Raw genomic sequence first — 24,111 nt, 5'->3', positions numbered from 1 at the left:
TGTCTGTAGACGTGTGTTTTGGATACGAAGATTCCTAACTTTGTATAGTAGTAATGAGGTAATGAACTTGTAGAACGGTAATGAGGAGCTTTTATATTTTTCTTGATCTTTAAAATAAGAAAACATACTTGATGCACTGTGCAAAGTTATCTCCATAATGCAAGTAGTTCCTGAACGAATAAACTACTTGCATTATAGTAAATTAGCAGTGTGGATTGAGTATTTAATTATAACAATTTAATGAGACATATAATGTAAATAGTGATTGCTATTACTTAAATCCATGGTGAGTCGTTATATCACATTGCAATATATGAAATTAAAACGTTATATCTGTGTCTGTGTGTATGGATGTGTACGAAGAAATAAAAGGCATAACTAAGCGACAACAAGATTACCTGTATTCTGTACAATTTTCACAAGTACAACACTTTAAACGCTGTACACAATCTGGTCGTCCGATCGGTCGGAATAAAACAATAGCACGTGGATTTAACAGCTATGGAACAAGACATGTTTACCTGATCGGGGACACCACGATACATCACAGACTAGAGTTACTGGAGGTGTCGCCCCATCCTCAGTTCTCGGTACACCTGTCTTTGTCACTTGTGACTGATCGAACCACTTGGGGAGACGTTGACAACAGTCACGCTGTAGATGCAGGGAGGAGGGGGGAGCACGTGTCCCGCTAGCACCGGAGTCACGAGAGGGTGGGAGAAGTTGGCTATTCCGTGAGCATAGCACGTATCGTACCGGGGCAGTCGGAGAGTGAGAAAGAGAGAGAGAGAGGGAGAGCAAAGAGAGTTAGAATTACATTTTCTCAACAAGCAGTCCGACACGATGATTTACCAGAAGAGATCATTCGACGGTCGAAAATTATTTGCGGACTTCGTGTTGGAAGTTTCCCCTTGGAAGAAATTCTCAAAGCTGTTCGAGTGGGCATACCCCTTAGCAATGCGAGTTGCCTCGGCATGCTTTCAAAGTTTCTCCAGGGAGCGGGGGTTTGTGAGGAGTTCCCGCGTCAGTCTCCAACACTGTTTGGCGGCATTTTCAAGCGAGCTGGCGGACTTGCCCTTGAAGAGGTCGAGTTGGGGAAGGAAATAGTGGGGACAGCGTCGACACTGGAGACACGAGATGAGTTGTAGCATAATGCCGTTCAGTCGGTCCCCCCAGGCACGTCTCGTCCCACTCAAGTTCTCGGGGGTGCTTTTCACACTCGTAAAGAAGAAGGGTCTTGAGGTGATAACCCGTCACAGGGTTGCCGGGAAGATCCAGGTGACGGTCGCGAAGTGTCTTCAGTATACTGAGGCACTTTGTACGGCAGCCTCCTTGAAGGAGCCGGTTTTCGGCCTCGTTGAAGTTCAGCACCCACGCATCTCCTTCCATAGATGATTGCTTGCCCTGAAGACTGACACTTTCTTTCGACAGAAGATCGAATCCTTCCGCTTTCACTTCTGCCACGAGGTTAGGGTTGGGCCAAGGAATGTGTGGTATTGGCCAGTGAGCCGCAGATCTGGGCCACAATCCACTACAACGAAAAGCTGGTGTGATCTGAACTACGAATCTCTCCCGGATACGGAGCTTCACTTCCGTAGTGTCGGCCACCATCTTGACGATTTCTCGATAACTACACTTGTCGCAGGCTTGAGCCACGAGCGTCTGAAAACGGGATCGTATCTTCCGGGCAGACAGATAACCGGATGCCGTTATAAATTCGACCCACAGAGACATGGAGCGTTTCCTGCCGTCGCTAAGTTTGAGTACAGCACACCCGGGCAGGGATCCGTCATCAACAAAGTTGAAGACCCCCATTTGGTTCAGGTAAAGCACCACTTCGAACTCCGTGGGTGAAATCACGTCAAAACCTTCGTAGTGTCCGTTACATTCGTTTAAGGAGGAGATGAACCTCGGCTCTTGCACTTCCACCTCCTTCAGCACATCTTGGACCACTTTACATACTTCTCGAACCGTTTTGGCGACACTCCCCTTACGGGCCTGAACACGTTCGCCGTAAAACTTGTTCAGCTGGTAGAGTAATTTGGACTGGGCTGCCATCATGTCCGCGGGTACTAGCATGCTGATCGCTCACCGAACACTTTCACCGAGCGATACTTTAATAATCACTGACGTCAGCCAGCGGTGGCAGGCTGTCTCGAGCCACGCAGAGCCCCCTCTGTCTGTCACAACTACAAGTATGCGGAGAAAGGCCGCACTTGTAGGGAGTAATGGTCGGCACGGACTTGTCTCCGAACAGAGAGGGCGGTGCGGTTTAACGTATGTCATTGTGACTCCTCCTCTGGCACGTGAGGCAGGCCAACCCGGGCATCCAGTCGCCGCCACAACATTACGTACTCGACAATGTGACGCCTACCAAGACTGCTGGTCTGGAATGCAAAGAGCATAACAGTAGCAAATGTCGGTCCCTCCCATATGGTTGTATGCTGACAACGTCTTGAGAAAAGCACACGTAAGATGCCGATGGTTTCATTGGTTGGAGGTAAGTGTTTCCCCGCTTTCTACCTTGGAGGTCCCTCACACGCTGCCGTTGGGTTAGAATGACAGCCAACTCCTCCCGGTGAGGTAGGTGGATAAGTGCGACCACCCCATCATTTACACTCCGTCAGAACGGTCCAGAAATAAGGGGGGCACCTTTAACCCACACCAATTTACCTCTGGCATCGTGCATCGGAAAACGGTTCACGAGCGTACCGTGTTAATTTATTACCTGTAGGAACGAGGAGGGGGGGGGGGGATCGAGGTATGGAAGACCGCTGTATTCACGATGTCCGGCATTGGAAAAGTGCGTCTGCTTAATTGCAGGATCGTTTGCCATATGTAATACGTATATGTGCAGTGGGTCTTATAATGTCGCGCTCAATTTCATTTCCTGCAGTGTAATCAACTCAATCAGTGATGCTTGTCAGAATGAAATGTAATGTATTCCCATACTATAGTAATGGCAAAGTTTGTCTTGCATCATTATACTGGGAGCGGAATATTTTAAGCGCATTTATGTTCTCTTTTATAATTGTACCAGTAGCGTTCAAGTGGTACCGAGTTGAATGGAGGAATAAATATATGCTTGGATACTGGGTATATACTTTTTGCTAGCGTTTCAACGCACATTGCGTAAAATTACGAGAGCGAGAGAGTCGCAAAGTCCAGTGATATTCGTTAAACAATCTAAGAATTGTCCAAATAAGTAATACAAGACAGGTTTACTGATATAAGAACAATGTTCACATGAAAATAAAATGTTTATTGAATAACTAGCATGTGAACTGCGATCGAGGCAGAAGTTTAGCAAATATAGTTAAGAATGATGAGAGTTAAATATTCTATAGGCTAGTTGTAAGAATTCTAACGTCCATGTTTCACTACAGATATGTATTTTTTTCTTCCTTTAATAAGGAGAATGAAGTCTCTTAGGTGTTTTATGAACAGTATCATTGCGGTTATCACGCTAATAGTTTTATTAAAACTTTATTACAATTTTATTATAATACGAAGCGAAAGAAGTTCTTCTTATTAAAATAATTATGAAAATGAACATTTATGATATGAATGTGTATTCTCATTTGTTAACATATACTTTTGTTCTTTTGTTTCATTTTAATTTTTTTGTCTACTTTAAAATAATTGAATGGCATCTTTTATTCATCTAGTGAAGCATCCTAAATGTCCGAGGTCAAGTAAATTCAATCCAACCGGAACGGAGTTTATTATTTTATAAATCGTCTTTCCCTGTTTTGCTGAAAGAAGATAGTCTAGTTTAAACCAAAATTCGAGCGGTTCAACAGATTTCATTATCGATCCCAAATACCAAATTTCAATTCTTCCCAATCAGACTAGAATAATACATGAGTACGGATAGATAGACGAATAATAAAATGAATCTAATTGCTGATTCCGGATTTTGACGAAAACGTATTTAAAAACAGAAATTATGTATGCCTTCATGAAAGAAGCCATCAAAATCCTACGTCCTTCTTGAAAAACATTCATTATTAGATCTAGTTAACATTAGATAGTTAAACCAGGCTTAATGAGACTTCATATTAACTTTTCAGGTTTAAGCTGACGATACACTTTGCCATTGCACGCGATATTATTGACTTCTCAATCTTGTTTTACAGTCTACAGAGTTATGAGTTATTTAGAATTAATATTAAGATAGCTAAGGCAGTGAGGCGAGTATATTATATTTAATAATTACGTGTATTCAAGGAATGGCTTGGCTATTTTACAAGAGAAAACATCGAATTGCCTTACTCTTATAGCAAAATATAAAATAACCAGATGCTCAGCTTAGGGTTATTTATGCAATCTATGTTATTTATAGATTGCATGCGTTCTCTGACTGAGTTTCATGTGAAAAATTGGAGATTTTAATCAGAGAAAGGACACTTGTTCTTTCGACAGTGATGTGAAGGTGTAGCCTATTTAATAAACAATAAGGCCTAACTGATTGAATTCTTTGTTTGTTGATCCTGTTAGGGATTCATTTAGTAATATAGATATTATAAATCTGGTCGATATTGTAATATTCTGGTTGAAACTCAGCTCTCTCTCTCTCTCTCTCTCTCTCTCTCTCTCTCTTATTATACTTGTAGTACTGAAAAGAAAATAGAAACAGCTTCAGGTACTATTTTAACTATGATTTCTCTTAGTTAATAAGCATATTTGTTTTGTTTAAAATATTCTAGTGATTAGTCTTCGTGTATACAGTATACGTAGTACTTCAGTTGAAATCAGGAAAGTGTAATTCTTTTAATTACGAAACTGTGTGTGTGTGTGTGGGGGGGGGGGGGTAGGATACATTGGATCAATTTAAGGCCTTCCTAGAGTGAAGCTGAAATCACATCTCGCTTCACTCCAAGGAGTGAATTACTCATACGTGTATGCAGCTGTATAATACATAGACGTTATCTGACACTCACGCACACACACACACATACGCACACACACACACACACATGCAACATGAGTATAATATCTGTTTCAATAACATTTAATTCCGGGACCCCCCTTTTATATATATATATAGCAACCAAAAAAAAAATAGAGCTATTTCTCATTTCCACTTCCTATTAACCTGTAAATATTCATTAAAGAAACAAACTAAACCGAATAAGATTTTTAAAAATTAATACTCGAGTAAAACACGGATTTACGAATATACGATTAATTTGTAGCGGGCTTCATTGTTATATTTAGGTAGACTATGTGGGGAATAAACTGAAATAAAATGAACTACTTCGAAATTCTATATCTGGTCTGTATGTCAGATCATTATTGTTCTTTCTCCCCTCAATGTTTTGTAGTTAAGAATTAATTTTGAAGGTTCTACATCTACATATTATGTCTTACAATTGAATCATCATATATTTCCTGCTTTTAGTTCTATATTTAGTGATTTAACGGATTCAGAGCCCAGAGCTTGAGAATCACTTTCTCACGCTGGCTTTGTAGTGCCTTGCATGCGAACAGTTCGTTTAGCTTATAGGTAAACTTCTTACTGTGTAGTTTCTTCATTCCTTTTATGATTGTTGCCCCTAAAGTTACTGATCATATTCCCCCTAGAAGAAAACGGCACCGTTGTCCTAACTCTATATTCTAAAATTATTACACATAATTTAAAAGTGTATAGACAGTCATACTCGGTACTTTCTCTGCATACCCCTAATCCAATTCATTCTCTACGCGTTCGTCTTTCGTGGATTCTTTGTTGGCCTTCTGCTGATTTTAGTAACACCAATAGTGCAGTAATCTTAGTTAGAAATTGAATTGATTTTTTTTTTTTTCCTTATGAAAGACCACACAATGCAATATACTAGACAAGACCACAAGAACTCTGCACGAGACACAATAAATCAACCGTTGTTGCAGTTCAAGAATTCAGCCCCAAAAAAGTCATTTCCCCCTTTTTATAAAATATGGTTTCAAATTTCATTTTTAGATTTCGGAATGATTATTTTTTAAATTGATTTAACATAAATAACGTTAACTGTGTTTAAACTCTATATTGTTTGCGTTAGTTAAACATGCATTGGTAAAAGAATGTGATGATTGAATTCATACTGGGAACCTTGAAATAGAGAAATTGTAAAAAATTATTACAAGTCTCCCAAATCAGGTCATAGGTATAGAACTGAATGCAGAAGGAGAATGAAGTCGTTTACTCTGTCATTTGTATTCAAGTCAAAAGATATTTAAGGGAAAACTAAGTTACGGATATATTAATTTTTAATTGAAATATATGAATATTTAATGAAAGTTTCATTTATTCCTGTAATTACTTATGGTTGTGAAACATGGATATTTGTGGCGAGGGCAGAGAATTTGATTTCAGATTTTGAAAGAAAAATCTTTGAAGAATGTTAGGTTTAATGATTACGTGCTCTGGCGGATTATATACAATCATAAGTTATTTTAATTTTATCCAGAACTAAATATCTAGTGTAATTAAGTTCCAAGAGTACAATGAGGACTTCACATTTTTAGAATAGAAGATAATATCCCTTTTGGTCTTTGATAAAAGAAAAAAATCAAATAACAAGACTGGTAGATATCCAATTTAGTCACTGAAGTATATGATTTACTGAAGCATATCATATACTTCAGTGACTAAATTAGAAACAAGGTTTAGTATGATGGAAGCTACGATTATAGGAAGTTAATACTCGATTTTGGCTAGTCCATAGGAAGAATAGTGATAATTAACATAAATTGAATGAATTAGTTGTATTTTAAAACATTAAAATAGTATTTTTTCTTCTAAACATGCATACTCTTCACAACATTGAAAGGATGCACAAAATACACTGCTTGGAAAGAAATCAACGGACATCCCCATGGGCAATGCATCGTGCCATATAACGAGTCATGTGTTTGTAGCCGGTATAAATTGGAGAAATATGATGCTTCCAAGTCAGTGCAATTGTGTCCGGGTGAAATGGCCACGAGAAGGGAATTGAAAGAGTTGGAAAGAGGCGTTGTGATAGGATGCCTTGTTGCAGGCCTATCTGTTCGGAAAATTGTTGACAAATTGGGCCATCCCAGGTCAATAGTCAGTGATACCTTACTGTGATAGAAGCACAGGGAGTCAGCTGCAGCCCCGCAGTGGACGACCCCTCACACTCACCGAACGTGACAGTAGATGGCTACGAAGGATAATATGTAAAAACCACCATTCTTCGGCCAACACGTTGAATACGGAGTTTCGGGCATCGACTGGAGCATGAATCTGCACAAAAATATTCAGAACCGAGGCTCACAACATGGGTTTCCACGGTAGGACCGCAATATGCAAGCCCCACATTACTCAAACCAACATGCAGCGTCGTCTTCAATTGTTGTAGAGTGGGACGTGGAAGCTTGGAAAGCTGCATTATGGAGCGAGGAATCGCGCTATACCCCTTTCCCGAGCAGATGGACCGCTGTGGCAGTGAACGTCTCTTACCAGAGTTGTCTAACCCCAACTATGAAATTCGAAGGTAGCGGTGTGATGGTATGGTCCTGTTTTTTCTGGTTTGGCCTCGGATTTCTTTTTCGTGATGCCACGAACGTTGAACTGCAATAGGTATCTGAACATTCTGGACAATGCGATGCTTCCTGCTTTGTGACGTTTCTACGGAACTGATCATTGTCTCTTTCAGCCGTGTCATCAGGCTGCTGTAACTGCGAGGTTTGTGAGCATGGACGTCAGCTCATTTAATTGGCTTCCACATTGCCCTGGTTTCAACTCTTTTAAACATCTACGGGATGAACTGGAGCGCCGGGTGAAGTCAAGGGACTTCCGCCTCACAACAGCCCTTTGACCTCACTACATGTCTACAGGAAGGATAGTCCAAAATTCACATTGATCGCTATCGTACACTTGTGGAAAGCATGCCCCGTAGGATTGCTGCAATCATCGCAGAGAAAGGAGGATCCTACATCGGTGGGTGCCATGGTTGTTAGTTCCTCACACTATGGTGTCCGTTGACTTCTTTCCAAGCAGTATAGTATTTCAAGTTCTGATTTATAGTGCTCGGGATTCTTTGCCTTAACAACGTTTTGTTACGGGAAAGACATTCATTAAGGCAGAATCAGCTTGATATCTTTCTCTCTCTCTTTCTCACATTTCTCACACATAGATTTAAATATTTCTGAAATAAATTTATATTATCTTTAGGTTCTTGTGGCACGTGAATAAAGTTCGTTACTTAACAGTGAAAACTTGCTATTAATAAATATTAATAGAAAGAATAATAGAAATGCATTATTGTTTTATAATTCAATATTTACGTTTGAAAGTTAAAAAGCTTTGAAAATAACTGATAACTTATGAGATATCAGCCATTTTTGAATACAATCTTCGGCACGAAGAAGTAATTTAGAAGTAATTTATTTATTATTTGTAAGCTTCCTATTACAGTACAAAATGTTGAACAATCATATGTGTAACCTAAGAGCAACAGCTAGTCCAGGTTACGATATGCATAGTTACAAAAATTTATGTAATGCATTTTCATTATATACACATATGTACATTCATATAATATACATATTATTATAATATAATTACATAATAAAATCCCAGGAGACATGCTAATATGTACAGATAAAGTTGCATAACAATTAATTAGGAACAAAATAAAACAAAGCAGTTAAATAGCATTTAAATTTTACATTTTACCCATGAGACTGGACCTTTGAATACAAATATGCTAAAAACCAATAATTTATACAATTATTTTAAACAGAGCTTCCTCATTTCTGTGGGAAAATAAATACTCTTTGATTAGAGTATTTAGATTTAGAGTATTTTGATTAGAGATTTGTTTTGTTTGGGTTGGTTTCATTTCGTATTGTTAAAGGTAGTGTGTTGAATACTTTTGGCTAAATAAGTATAATATTTGTGTATTGCTTCTTTATTTGCTTTTGGAACTACATATTTTAGGCCCTTATATCTACTAAGGAAAACATCTTGTTTTATATTTACGTATTCATTGTCGTTTTTTATGAATAATAGTCCTTATGAGGACTGGCTTAAAGGGGCGAAGCAAGAATGCTTTTCATCTTCCCCGTTATCTGTAGAGGACAGTGTGGGGACAAGGTGTTATTGAGCAATTAAAGCTCTGATCATGGCAGGAGGGTAACAGCAATGACGGAGCCTCAGTTAGAACTTCATTGGATATAGTATTGCAATCCATTACCCTCCATGAATATTAATCTCTTTATGAATAATAGTACCCTATAGACGTATAAATATCTAAGGGATAGTAAGTTTAGTATGGTGTATTTATTACACATTGCAGTATCTTTATATTTGTTTCTAGTTAGATTTTAATTACTTTATTCTGAGTCGAGACTAAAGGTTTCAGCGTAGTGCGATAGATTCCTCCCCCAACTTAATATACCATATTGTAGTGTGCTTTGATAATTTTGGTATTACAGACAACGAATTCTGCATATTCGCCATTGCGTTTGATTGGTTGCACTGCATAAACGCTATTCTTTTGTTTCAAATAACAGAGTACCTTATGCACAGATGCGTACTTACCTTCAGAGGACAAAAATCCTTCCACTGGTTTCGATTACGTAAATCATGATTACTCTTTTGTTTTTTTTAAGTTTTCTTCATGTTCATTATTTGTGGATGCCGTTCCTCCTTAAGAAAAAGGTACCGCAGCTCAGTCATTATCGACAATACACTTTGGGTGGAAAGATCTGGTTCGAATGCTGTCAAGAATGCGAAGAAACTTTTTTTAAGGATTTTCAGCTGATGACGTGTTAGACGGTCTAATACGGTAGTGGAAGTGGGTTTCTTTCTCCTCTGAAACTTGGAACTTAGTTGTTACATCACGCATACACACACGCGAGCGCAAAGCAGAAAGAAGAACCAGCGTATTAACACATAATATACTAACTTCATAGCTTTGGTCGTAATTCCATATAACAACCTTAAAGATAGAAAAAAAAAACTTTTCAGGGATTGTTACAAAACGGAGAGATATGTTAAATTATTTAGAATTACTGCTGAAGCAGGTAAGACTACGTAGTTAGGGTATTAGGTATGTTAATTGTTTGTTGTTCTTGCCGATTTTCCTGTCTTATCGGATGAAAGATCCAACTTTCCGAGTTTTTCCTAAAAACTCTTCCTCTCGTATGAGACCAGCCTAAAGTTACGTGAAAAGTTCTTATAAATCTTCTTCGCATCCTACTAGACGAAATTACTCAGGTTTTTCCTACCGAAGAACATCGTCGATACCAAACTGAAATACAGAAAGTCCATTGGATTCTGCAGTTTTTAGGAATGCAGTTTTTTTTTTTTTAAAAAAAACTTTTGTTGATTATGTAGAAAACCAAATGAATTTAATTTATCATTGTATTATCTGAGTGAAGGATCTCGAATTAAGCAATGAATAAAATGATTTATATCAAATAGAATTGCTCGTGCATTCTAATTTACAGTTTTACTTATTAAAGTCAAGTTTCTGTGTCTTATATATATATATATATATATATATATAACCAAAGAGCTCACCCACAGTACCAATAGTACTAATACTAATTTACTGTGGGTGAACTCTCTCGTTAGATAAGCTAGAAACTCTGCTCTAGAGACCAAACGTGGACATGTTCAAGCCACTAGGGACTTCCATAGGGCGGTCGTGGCTTAACACCGTAAGAAAAATCGTCTGTTATTTAAAGATATTCACAAACATTCGTTTACCTACGGTGGGATTCGGATCTACCTCTTGTTGGTTGGAAAAATAGGCTAGCAATTAAGAAAATAATAAACTTTAAAAATCGTATGCTCTAAATTTAAAAAACTGTTTATTTGTATAGTTCATTATGTTTACTTTGCATTGTGTATACATACGAATTCGCTATATTTTGTATATACTGATTGTGTGCCATTGTCAGGCCATATGATTTTGAACGTTCCGAAAATTCTCATCTGAATTTTGAAATTGAAAACTCTGTTCAGTTATGTCTTAGAGTAGTTGTAGTTTCACTTTTATATTTTCACTTTTTTTAAAAAAAATTTTCTTCTTCATTCTTATTCTCTCATTCTTTCAGTCTGATATTTGTTGGGTGATATTACTGATATCTATCTTTGGCTTGTATGTTCTCTGTGTGCAATTCCTCCAAAATTTTTGTAGTGTTCTTCCTTATGGGTGTTGGTCGTCAATGGAAGACCATAAAGAACTTGGACTACCAAGCCATTACTCGCGACTCCTTTTTACTTGCCTGTACTCATTTAACTTTGATTTTTTTCCTTCATGCAGTAAACTAAGTAATCGCTTCTCAGTGAGAAGCGATTACTTAGTTTACTGCATGAATACATAATTCATTATCTCTCATATGAATGATATTTAAATTTCCTGTATTTGTGACCCTATCCTCTTTCCTTATCCCCACCCAAACCTTCGAGACAGTTTAATTGTGAACAACAAAAGGATAAAGGCGCAGTTGAAAATATCTCTAAAATCTACAACTTGATGTCATAGGTTTTCTCACATGAAAATAAAAATGGAGAAACTGGAGCTTGTGGTACCTCATGTTAAACACAATAGTACTAAACCCCCGCTTTAAGAAATCACATTTCTCTTATTACTTATGAAATATGTCCTTAATAATTATGGCAAATGACTTGCGGGCTTAATGTAATCACGCTTTGGAAAGCGAGAAGAGGGGAGTTTATTTAAAATGTTTTGCTTGATGTTCACATTTCATGAAAGATTTCTGGAAATCCTTCGTGAATGTGATTTTTTTTTTATTTCTTCACAAATAGATCTTCTATAGTTTGCTACATTCACCTGAAGCTTAACTCGAAAAGAACTCTTAATATTTAGCCTCAACACCAGTTAGAGCGAAAACCATCATTACTGCATTTATAAATTCAGTTTGGACTAACTTTTTTTTTCTTTTTTTTTTACATTTTTTAAACGAAGGAATGAAATTGTGTAATGGAAGCGCCAAGCATTTTCTAAAATCGTCCTGCATCTCTACATTTCAAACGAAGAGTGAGTGTGTGTGTGGGGGGGGGGGGGGATGATACCAAGCACCGATTTCGCTTATCTGATTCGAGGAAAATAGAACAGCGGCCCTTGCCAATAAGTTGTTTCTTGCCTTTGCAGCAAAGGAAATCTTATTTTGTTTGAGATTGAATAATCCAAATTTTGAACTGAAAAGATTGTAGATCTTAGAATAGTCTGTCTAATAGTTTATCTTGTCAGATATGCAATAATGCTTCAACTAGTAATGACAATGCAGCTGCTCATATTCTCAGCGACGAGTAGTGTTCGCCTCAGAAGGCGAAAAAATGTAAAAATTTTATATTTTTTTCCCGAATAAGTAACAATTCGACACAGTTGAAAATATTTAGTTAAGATGGATTAATTATAAATATTTCGATTCAGTATCGTGGATGATCGCCAGTAAAAAACTGTTTGGAATAAATAAAAAAAAAATTTAAATAAAAAAATTAAACAACAATGAAAGTATGTGGAGAATGGAATCTCTCTTTTTATTCAATCGCGGGACAGCCAGGTAAAAAAACGATACTATTAGTATCAGTTGCGTTTCTGTGATTATATAAAAAAAACTTATATAATTAAACAGTCTTAATAATAATTTCCAAGATTTTTGGCATAGAGAGTCCATCGTTAAGGTTGAGATTTGGAGACGATGCCGAAGTACTTCCGAGCTTGAAAGAGACGCCCATATTTATGGGAACATCTATGTAATAATTTGGCGTCATTCCAAAGGAGCTTGTGGGTAGTATATCAGTAACCTCATGTTCTGCGAGACACGATTTGTTCCTTTACTTGGAAGAAATGTAGGCTAGGTGTTCGTGTAGAAACAGATCGGCCTGTTTGTCCAAAGTAGACTAACTTGCATGGGATTGAATAGAATCCAGGTAACAGTAGAGATGAAATTTTATTTTTTAGAGATGGTATCAATGAGCTAATTGAATTTATATGTGTAAAAGTTGTGGAAATCTTGAACTGCTTTAAGGTGCGAGATATGCGTTCTAAAATGCCTTTAATGTATGGGACGGCGATTCTTTGTGAGTAGTCTTCTCTTCTGATATAGGCTGGAGAAAAATGATTAATAATCTTTCTACTGTTTTGGGGGGTTGTAACCGTTGAGAATGGTAGTTTATTTAATTGTAGAAACTTCCTTCTGAAATAGATTATACGAAGAATATATGACACGTCTACGTGTTACTTATTCAGAATGAATAATACGCAGTCATCTATTAATAAACGTATTTTATATTTTTATTTTTCATGTTACAGAACCATTGTAGGCTAGAAGTCTAAACTGTGCAACCGCGCCTTTTATTTCATTTTGATTATTTTGGTTCTAGTGTCTTTTATTATGTAATAAAATACTTGGCTTTGCTAAATGCTATAATTTCCGATATATAGAGGAAAATTTTCGGTTAAAAATGATGACTTGAGCCTGCAAACCTTTCGAATCGGAATGTTTTATTGTTTCTGTCTCTTGTTATAATGAGAATCCAAATATATTTCAACGTTGATGACATATTAGCGCTTGCAAAGTAAGCAAGAAATATTATATTTTAAACTTAAACCGAGAAAGCCGAAGCTCAAAATGATTCTAATTTAATTTGAAAAATTAAAATTTTGAAAATTTTAATTTTAAAATCATGAAAGACATAAAAGTCAAAATATGTCTTGATACTTTTGCCATTATCATGATACTTCATGTGGTAACATTTTCGATTAAAATGATCTCAAATTACTTAGAAGTCTGCTGATCTTCTTTCACTACGCGTTATTCCCGCTTCCTATGCAGGGTCCCCGTGCGGGATGAAAAACCCCAGATAAACTGACGGAAAAAACCCTACTGCCCGCACCCAAGACCGGCTAACTTGGCTATGCCTGAGGAAGATCCTCAAATTCCTCACGTCTATGACGGAAATCGAACCTGGGACACTCCTTCCCCAGGCATATGGTTGCGAAGCGCGAAGCCACTAGGCTAACCGCGCGGTCTTAGAGGTCTTCTGATCATTGTTGTATATAGCATTTAATTTGAAACAGTTTCGCTTTAATGTTAAATTAATTATCATGAGTTTTATTTATACGTTGCATCAAGTTAAATTACTTTTCCAATCTGCTTGGGTTACCACGATAACACAAATAACCATAAAAAATTTAAGGGTTTTATATTGTAAATTCTTTTATTTCTGTTACGAATTTTAAAAAAGGGATTAAAAATAGGGATAGGGATGATAGGGATTAAAAAGTTACAAAAATTTGTAGATATCATCTATCTGGATATAAAATATTATTATAAGAAAGTAACATGCTACTTGTAGTTAATCGCTACAAAATGATATTTCCTTGATAAGCTCCACAAGCCACTATATATATGTAGTTGCGTTATTTGTGGCTTCACAGGCTTTCTTCCCCACGCAAAGGTGTAACTAGAGGGAGGGGAGGAAGTGAGGCCAAGAGGTATTATATGGAAGAACGACTGTCGGAAGAGAGACGATTGTTTCTGGGAGGAGGGTTACTTTCTGTTTTACTGTTTCCCTCACATCACTACCTTCAAGCACGATGTCAGAGATTAGTGAAAGTAAGTTTTTTTTTAAAATTTAATTTCTGCAAAGTGACTTTGAATCTTCCTAAAGCACTACTGTTGGGTTGTTCTACCGTTAGGTACTTTGTCGATCACTGTGCTGCTATGATTTAGCTGGAAATTTACGCAATTTCTTCAGAGTTGTATTCTGGAATTAAAGAAGTTGCGACTCGCTATGGTATCCTTCTCCATAAGATACCGTATTACATGATCGAAGTAGCGGCGAGAGAACGGGGGGAGGGGGAAACTAGAATTTTGTTGTGGAACCATACAGTTAAGGATATGTTAATACAGTTCATTCAGTGCAGCTAACGGGTTCACCGTCATGAAAGTATAAGCAGCAGATTTGAAAAGCCATTCGCATACTCATTTTAAAGAGATAAAGCGGCCTGAATATCATTTTCAATAAAATTTCAGACTTCTGAACACAATATTCCATTAGCACCGCCATCTACTCATACTTTGCCTGCTGTTTCAAGAAACACATCCATCGTCGTATTCTGTTCAAATGTATTCTTATTCAAATATATATTTCTGTAATAAGCAGTACAATCGTTATCTGTATTTTATTTGAATATGATTATTTCGTGTATGACATATTGAAATGCATTGCATTGATATGGTTTATCATGAAATCTAATAAAAGTGCTTAAGACCTTTTTGCGGAACTTAGTTACAATTCAAGTGGGAAGAAGTAGAAAATTTGACTTTGAAGTTCGAATTACAGTTTAGATTGATTAAAAAAAAAAAAAAAAAACTGCTATAAGTCTGTTTGTAAATTCTTTATATATAGTTAGAAATAACCACATATAAACTACAGATAATTACATAACTGTTTGTAGTTATTTCTAATTTTTCCTCAGCCATTTCTTGGTCTACTTGTTTTTTTTTTTCTTTTAATGATTTTAGTTGTCAGTCGTTACACGTGCGTATGTCTTTACATGAGCTAATGTATATTATGACTTCATATTTCAAATAAATTACTAATGAATCATTCGGAAAATACCATCCATCTTTAATTAGTGAACACTAATTTCCGTGAGTATATAAACATATGGTTATTCCTTACATTCAAAACCGAGTGCGCGATGCCAGTTGCGCGTGACTTGTACTAAGCATCAAATGAAATTCGACTGTAACAAAACTGAAATTAGTTCATTCATTATTTGCATTTAAATCGAAACAAAATAATATGTAAAATATCAAAGAGCTTGATCAAATGTTGTTCAGCATTCGCTTTAAATATGCATCTCATTAAAAACTAAAAACCACATTTTTACAAGGAGTTTTAATCTTGGCTTGAGCCAGATCTGGTTAGCATTTGGCTGACTGAAGGTGTTCTTTAGGGCTCGTGAGAACGTCATCACAGAGATTTTTATTCTTTTCACAGCAATATTACGACACGTTCCGTATCATAATATTGCAATTATATTATGACAATGTGCTCTTACAACAGCCTCAACTATTAGCCCGTTATATGTTCTAAAAAGTATATATTTCTTATATAAATATAAATCTTTGTTTCCGATAAATTTCCATTTTTGTGATGTCTTCCTGCGAGGATTAGAGCTGACTGTTATGGCCAAATCCTTTTTGATGCCAACCACAGGTAAGCTGTAAATATATGATTTGTCTAGTAAATTTCAACTTATAAGGTGCACCTTGCTGATGATGAGGTAAGAGTATAAAAGAGGAGAGGTTCGACGATACCTTAGTCAAATTCATTATCCATTTCAGTCTAGTTTTATGTTGGGCGTAAAAAAAAAAAAAAAAAAAAAAGCCGTACTAAGCCACCACGGGCGTATGAATAAATAAATAAATCTACAAAGCAAGCTAATTTCTGGAGGCAGGTCTTAGACAGCATTGGCACAGTATTTTCTTTAGAAACTTTTTTTTCTTTCGCAAAACACATAAACCGTCTAGGGAATGCAAGCTAGTACTGACATGATATAGCTGCTCATGAACTTAAGTCGCCTCCGTAGTATTTCTGTGCAGCCTAACTTAATGCGCCCCGACTGCGGGCAGGCGAATTTAATTAAGTTAGATACATAAATGAGTAAATTAAATAAATTTTGAAGTTTACAGAATGACCCAAAGCACGAACAGTCAAAGTTGGTTCTTGTGTATGACGAAATGAAAACCTTCTTTTTTTTTTTTTTTTGGTTCAGTGACATCTAGTGATTTAGTGATTCATTTAAAATTCATTGGCATTATAAAGAAATGCTTTTCATTTTGCCATACAGAAGCAGGTTTGACTTTCAAGACTAAGCAAGCTTTTAAAATTCTTACTTTGCTAGTAATCGAAATCACCAGATCTTGTGCACATTTTAGACATTGCTGATCGAACAATTGTTCTCTTATTACTGATATGAAACAGTTGGATTCAATTTATAGCTTTTCCTCTATGTTATTGAAGGTTCAAATGCCCCCTTTATGAGTAGTAGCTTCTTGATTTACTTATACAGGGTGTCCCAAAATTCACGCAAGATTTAAATTTAGCGTCATTTGTGCGGTAAAGTGTTGCCAACGAGAAAAAAAAAAAAAGACAGCGTGACAGCTGACAGTTACAGGGTTATTTAAAATGGAGCGCTACACGAAAGAACAACGCATTTTCATTGTTGAGCAATCTTTTAAAAATAATGAAGGTTTGGCAGCTACAGTTCACAATTTTCGTACAAAATATGGTCGGAATAGTGATTTAACTTCATCGACTGTGAAAAGATTAATTAAAAAATTCAAGGAAACTGGATCAATTAGTGATCTTATACACTCTGGCCGTCCTTCAACAAGGCGTTCAACAGAAAACATCGAAGCAGTTCGTGAGAGTGTTGCTGAGAGTCCAGGAACATCAATTCGGCACCGTGGTCTTGAATTGGGCATTTCGAGAAGCTCTCTACAGCGTATTCTCACGAAAGATTTGCATCTTTATGCTTACAAAGTTCAATTGACTCAAGAACTGAAGCCTACTGATCACACACAGCGAAGAGAGTTCGTTGAATGGATTATGGAACAACAACAAGTGGATGCTTATTTTTCGAACAAAATCATCTTCAGCGATGAGGCTCATTTTCATCTTAATGGCTTCGTTAATCGACAAAATTGTCGCATTTGGGGTTCAGAAAATCCACGAGTGATTGTTGAGAAACAAATGCATCCACAACGTGTCACTATTTGGTGCGGATTTTGGGCTGGAGGCATCATCGCTCCATTTTTCTTCGAAAATGCGGCTGGTAAGGCAATAACAGTTAATGGTGCTCGCTATCGCGTCATGATAATCTATTTTTTTGTGCCTAAATTGCAAGATATGGATGTGGAAGACATGTGGTTTCAACAAGACGGTGCCACATGCCATACAGCCCGAGGAACAATTCAATTACTGCATGAGTCATTTCCTGGTCGTGTAATTTCCCGTTTTGGTGATCAGAATTGGCCGCCCAGATCATGTGACTTAACGCCGTTGGACTTTTTTTCTTTGGGGTCTTTTGAAGTCTAAGGTTTATGCCAACAAGCCCACGACCACCCACGCCTTGAAGGAGGAAATTGAGCGCTGTATCAACGAAATTCAGCCACATTTCTGTAAAACGGTCATGGAAAATGACCGTTTTACAGAAATGTGGCTATTGGTTGAGGAATAGGGATGCTACCACTCTGAAAATCAGGCCATTTCAAGATATGCCAAGAAGCTCTAGCAGAATTCATTGGGACCGATATGGAGACAATATTCATAGTTTCCGTTTATGTAATTATTAAACTCCAAAAGATGTGTACACAAAAATTGCATCGTTTTGGTACACTGTATTTACAGGGTATCCCAAAATTCATGCAAGAAGTAATTTTGATAGAAAACAAAGGTTTTTAATTAAAAATTGTAATTTCTTATTGATTCATAAAGTATACAGTATAGGGTTATGCATGGAATAGCATATCGGATAAATGGCCTCCACGGCTTTGCTGGAACATACGCACTCTTTTGTCGAAATTTTCCATGACCGTTTTACAGAAATGTGGCTGAATTTCGTTGATACAGCGCTCAATTTCCTCCTTCAAGGCGTGGGTGGTCGTGGGCTTGTTGGCACAAACCTTAGACTTCAAAAGACGCTCGCTATCGCGTCATGATAATCTATTTTTTTGTGCCTAAATTGCAAGATATGGATGTGGAAGACATGTGGTTTCAACAAGACGGTGCCACATGCCATACAGCCCGAGGAACAATTCAATTACTGCATGAGTCATTTCCTGGTCGTGTAATTTCCCGTTTTGGTGATCAGAATTGGCCGCCCAGATCATGTGACTTAACGCCGTTGGACTTTTTTTCTTTGGGGTCTTTTGAAGTCTAAGGTTTATGCCAACAAGCCCACGACCACCCACGCCTTGAAGGAGGAAATTGAGCGCTGTATCAACGAAATTCAGCCACATTTCTGTAAAACGGTCATGGAAAATTTCGACAAAAGAGTGCGTATGTTCCAGCAAAGCCGTGGAGGCCATTTACCCGATATGCTATTCCATGCATAACCCTATACTGTATACTTTATGAATCAATAAGAAATTACAATTTTTAATTAAAAACCTGTGTTTTCTATCAAAATTACTTCTTGCGTGAATTTTGGGATACCCTGTAAATACAGTGTACCAAAACGATGCAATTTTTGTGTACACATCTTTTGGAGTTTAATAATTACATAAACGGAAACTATGAATATTGTCTCCATATCGGTCCCAATGAATTCTGCTAGAGCTTCTTGGCATATCTTGAAATGGCCTGATTTTCAGAGTGGTAGCATCCCTATTCCTCAACCAATAGAGAGGGGGAGGGGCTTCGAATCCCACTGCGGGCGTGATGTCACTGGATGTCTTTGGGTGATGAGATTAATGTCATCATCTGTTGTGAGATCAGCACCATTTTGGAGACTCGAAGTGTCTTGACGAAGTTCCATATTTGGTCTCTTTGATTATCCAGCCGTTAATCTGTCCATGGTGCTAATACTATAGATTTACAACCCATAATTAAACAAATATCATCGTGTAAGTCACTAAAGGATATTAAACATCAGCCAGCAAATATCTGCATTTTGCATTTCGAGTGTCATACAATTTTTTTTTTTCGCTGTGCATTTTCCATTGCTTATGTTTCTAACATGATTCATAGGTGGTGCAGTTATTGCGAAAACGTACACAAAAATGCTTAATCATAATTTCGACAATACACTGAATGTATACATACGAGTACTTTGTTTAATTCCTTCCTGTTGAATTTATAGAAAATATTGACGACTTGCTTAATTACTACTTCACTATATGCAAAGTATGAAAAGAACTGGATGAATAGTTTTGAAATATGAGAATGAGAAAATCGGAATACAGCGTGAAGGTAGCAAAATTTATTGAAATAACATAGCGATAAGAAATCGGTACATTATTTTCGCAACCATTCGACAGACAATATGAGACGATGAACTGCGAGTTTTTATCTATTTATTCTCGAGATACTTGTTTAGCGTCCGCCTGATATTTCGTGATAGTCGTGGGTCGAGAATTTACGGACGGCCCTCTGGTGGAGGTGACAAGTCACTCGTTATCATAGTACTCCACTTGTTTATTTAGCGAAGTGTCTTCTCATCATCAAGTAGCTACGCTGTTTACTTAGTAACGTGTTAGCTCTCTCGCCCCAACTTTCCCATTAATGCCGCTTGTTCGGTGAGGGTTACGGCGTAGAAGTCCTTGTCTATTGACATCCCTCTTCTGGACTACCTAGATAGGAGACTAAAAGCAGCTACTAGAGTAGCAAGGAATGGACATACGTCGATGAGCCTTTAGACTCGATGGGGGTGGTTACCCAGTATACATAAAGAATTAAGTGGTTGTAATTGTCGGGGAATTTCGTAGTGGGTGAAAGGACATCGAATAATAATACAATGCGACGCCATAGTATGAGAGAATACGCTCGTTTTTGAGATGGGAAAAGTATGCAGAAGTTTTCATTTTTTTTAAATTAATTTCTTATATTATTAAGTAACCAACCAACTCAGCAGAAGAAAATGTTTACAATATCTGTAACCTGCTTCACCAGATCGAAAATAATAATTTAAAATAAATTTAAATGCAATTTTAAAGAAATGTTTTAATTCGTAGAATAATTGTGTAAATTCTCTCTATGAAAGTATGAAATACAGGTGGCTTTTTATTGGTATGAATAATAGTCGTTATTAAACTTATAATATTTAACTGCTAATAATCAGTTGTCATTACATTCTTGGCTGACTTACGTTTTCATTTTAGCAGTAATATGGTAAAAAAATTTTAAGGAAAAAGATGAAAAAAAAATAACGAAGATACGATGTCGTTGTATTGAGCCTGTTAGCTAAAGTGTTGGTATTTCAAGAAAAAAAAATGCCAGATTAGAACAGTTAATCTATTAACAATGAGCTCGGCTAGTTACATATTTACGGTTTGATTTGCCTTGCAGGAGGAAAAATTTGCATAATGAAATGAAATGAAATGAAATGGGGGGGGGGAGGAAAAAATTATTTCCATTATAGCGACAATTATTTCCAGACAAGTGACATGGCAGAACCTCTTCTATTTCTTATCCTCATCTTTTGTGGTTCCATCTACCAAGAGCAGGAATGACATGGAACGGCTATGTTAAAAAAAAAAAAAAAAGTAACGGTTTCTCTTGATTATCCTTCGTAGAATATTATCCTGGATTCTTATATAAGATTTTATATTATCTGGTTATACTATTATACCATGTTTTTTTTTTTTCTTTCTCACAACAGTTAATGCTAAGCAAGGACAAGCTCATCTAAGGAAGAAAATCACCACATTTCTATAATACACGCTGAACTAGTAATAAATAAATAAAACTAAACTGAATAATTCTCACGTATGTTACTTAAGTTCGCATTTTAGTTAACTTTTAGTAACTTACTTTTTAAACTAAATACAAAGAGGACAAACAGGAACACAGTCCACTTTCTATTTCAGTACTTATGCCATCTGAATCATACTCGAAATTTAGCAAATTAGTATATTAATCCATATGGGCAGAATAAGCAACTAATTAAGCAAGTTATTTATCCAATATGATGTTTCTGTCACGAATGCAAGTGTATGTGAAATTATGGTAATTGGCATCGAGCGAATGTCACTATTCATTTATTAATCTTCTTTAGACTAGTACTGTAATGCAGGCAAGGATAGAGAGTTTATTGTTCTCACATAAGACTTAAATAAGACCACATCTGGACTACTGGCCACATATCTGGACTCCCGGATTCCGTAGTGGAGAGGATCCGGAGACGAGTGACAAAGATTGTGTAGGTCTGTGGAATGCTCTCTATGAGAATAGATTGACGATCTGTGGGTTTCAAAAATTAGCTGACAGGCGAAAAACGGGAGTCATGATAGAAGCATTGAAGTTATTAAAGGGGTTTTATAGTGACATTGAAGACTTTTATTCAGTATATGACAAGAAGGGAGAGAACAAGGGATCACCAGTGGAAGTTGTGTAAGCGTGTGGTTAGCAAGGGTGTTAGGACTAGATTTTTTGCTTGGAGAGTGGTGAATGGACGGAATTAGTTTTCTGACTCCATGGAGATACCTGTATAATAATAATGATAATCATATAATCTCTTCGCAGAGATTGCTTACAGTATTTTCCGCTACAGTTTGCTATCAGGAATAGACATGATATTAGACCGATTCCGATGCATATTGAAATTATAAATTTTCGTTTGTTACTGTTATGCCATCGATGTTTAATTTAATATTTCATTTAATATATTTTTCACAATTTTCGGAATACTTATTAGGTTACATCTTAAACGTTATGATAATGTCCATAAACTATGCAGTCAGAAGGCAGCTTATGATCATTTCTTCAGGAAAGACGATTAGGTAGGTTCGTGTCTAGTCGCCGAATAAAGTAACGACTTTTACTAGGCCTTGTTTCAGCCTGAAACATCGAGCTAATTACAGTAATATTTGGCGCAAGTAGAGATTCCCCGGAAACTTTTGATTTTAACGTACTACTCAAAAATTGACTATAGAACTTACGTTATTTCAGACAGTGATGTTAGGTTTAGAAACATGAGGTGGCTGTAGTGATGTTCTGTACTGTAGTCAATGATAAGTTCACAAATTGGCAGTAGCCACGAACCTAATTTATCATTGACTGAAGAAGTTCTGTCTGCTTCCGTTGGATGATTTATATATTTATTTATCTTAAAAAACTAGTTGGTAACGTGCAACGGTGCTACTGTAATTTCACGATATATAAAAATGACCAGTTAACTAGTGAGAGCGACTCTTGAGCTTTATTCATTGTTCTTACTAAGAATTTTAGTATGGATCAAATTGTTGGCAAGCAGTGATACCAGTATTAGAGATAGGATTCTGTTGAACTGAGAATGCCAGCACTTTTTGCGAAAAGCAATGTGAAAACTTATGAAAATATAAAAGAGTGAACGACAAAACAATATAATAATAATGTAACAGTATATGCGAAATACTCTAAGTGATATTATAATGAAAATAAAGTTAAATGATTAAACAAGTCGTTGCAATTTTTTTTTTTTTTGATAGAGAGAGGAAGAGAGAGAGAGAGAGAGAGAGAGAGAGAGACTCTTCCTCTTGCAAATGAAGCAGGAGGTAAGATCACTTCCTCTCCCCCCCCCCCTCTCTCTCTCTCTAGTTAAACCAAAATTGACTTATTAATTTTAAATATTTTACTTTAATGCAGTTTCTTCTATTTACCAAAATCCTACTGAATATTATTTCGCAAAAACCACGACCCAAAGTAACTGTTGCTTTAAACAAAAATTTATAATATGCATAGAATCATAGATCAAGAAAGCGAAATAACTAAATAAATAGTTTGCTTTCATAAATAAATTAATTAATTAAGTCTGTATTATTCGTTCATAAATATCAGTTACACATATGAGAGGAGAGGTTACGATCTGTAATGCATTAACACGGTGTTAGTGAGAGAAGAGGAACAGAAAAGTGACAAGGAACTTAGTAAGGTTCTAATAAAAGGAATCAAAGACCGTTCAGTGGATTTGCAAATAGGAAAAAAAATGTTTTCATAATTATTATGGATAGAGAACAAATAGTTCCTTATATACAGTATAAAACGTCGTGTTTCCATTGCACCTGTACTACTAATTTTATTTACAAATTTTTAAGTGATATTTAAGATCAAAATTGATTACACATTTATGCAGTAGCTGCTGCTTCCATATTACACCAATCACAGAACACATTCTGAAGTAGTATTTGCAGCTGAGTTCTGAAGCTATTATTATAGCATTAGAAGTGCAGTATTGTCCATTATTACCTTTATTAGCGGAACTGATGCCAGAAAAGGAGATAGTGTAATTCTGGAGGTTTAATCCATAACCAAATCACTTGGATTAGTAAACGAAGTCTCCCAATTTCTCTAGAAGGCATTAGGCTATAGAGAACTTTTTTCCGACCAATAGAAAATTCCCTTCGTCTTTT

General features: G+C 36.5%; 1 protein-coding gene across 1 annotated transcript; it reads right to left on the bottom strand.

The window, feature by feature from the left end:
• Positions 1–378: 378 nt before the first annotated feature.
• Positions 379–2,135, bottom strand: LOC150105712 (protein mab-21-like 2). The gene is given in 2 exon segments (XM_090395030.1): positions 379–1,172; positions 1,174–2,135. Coding segments are annotated over 2 exon segments (1,098 nt in total). The 5' UTR covers positions 2,080–2,135; the 3' UTR covers positions 379–980.
• Between the last annotated feature and the right edge of the window lie 21,976 nt (positions 2,136–24,111).

This window comes from Typopeltis vanoorti, chromosome 6, assembly GCF_054136105.1.
Source record: "Typopeltis vanoorti isolate ZY-2024b chromosome 6, IOZ_Tvanoo_1.0, whole genome shotgun sequence".
Lineage (NCBI taxonomy): Eukaryota > Metazoa > Arthropoda > Arachnida > Uropygi > Thelyphonidae > Typopeltis > Typopeltis vanoorti.
This window is presented reverse-complemented; position numbering and strand designations above follow the sequence as displayed.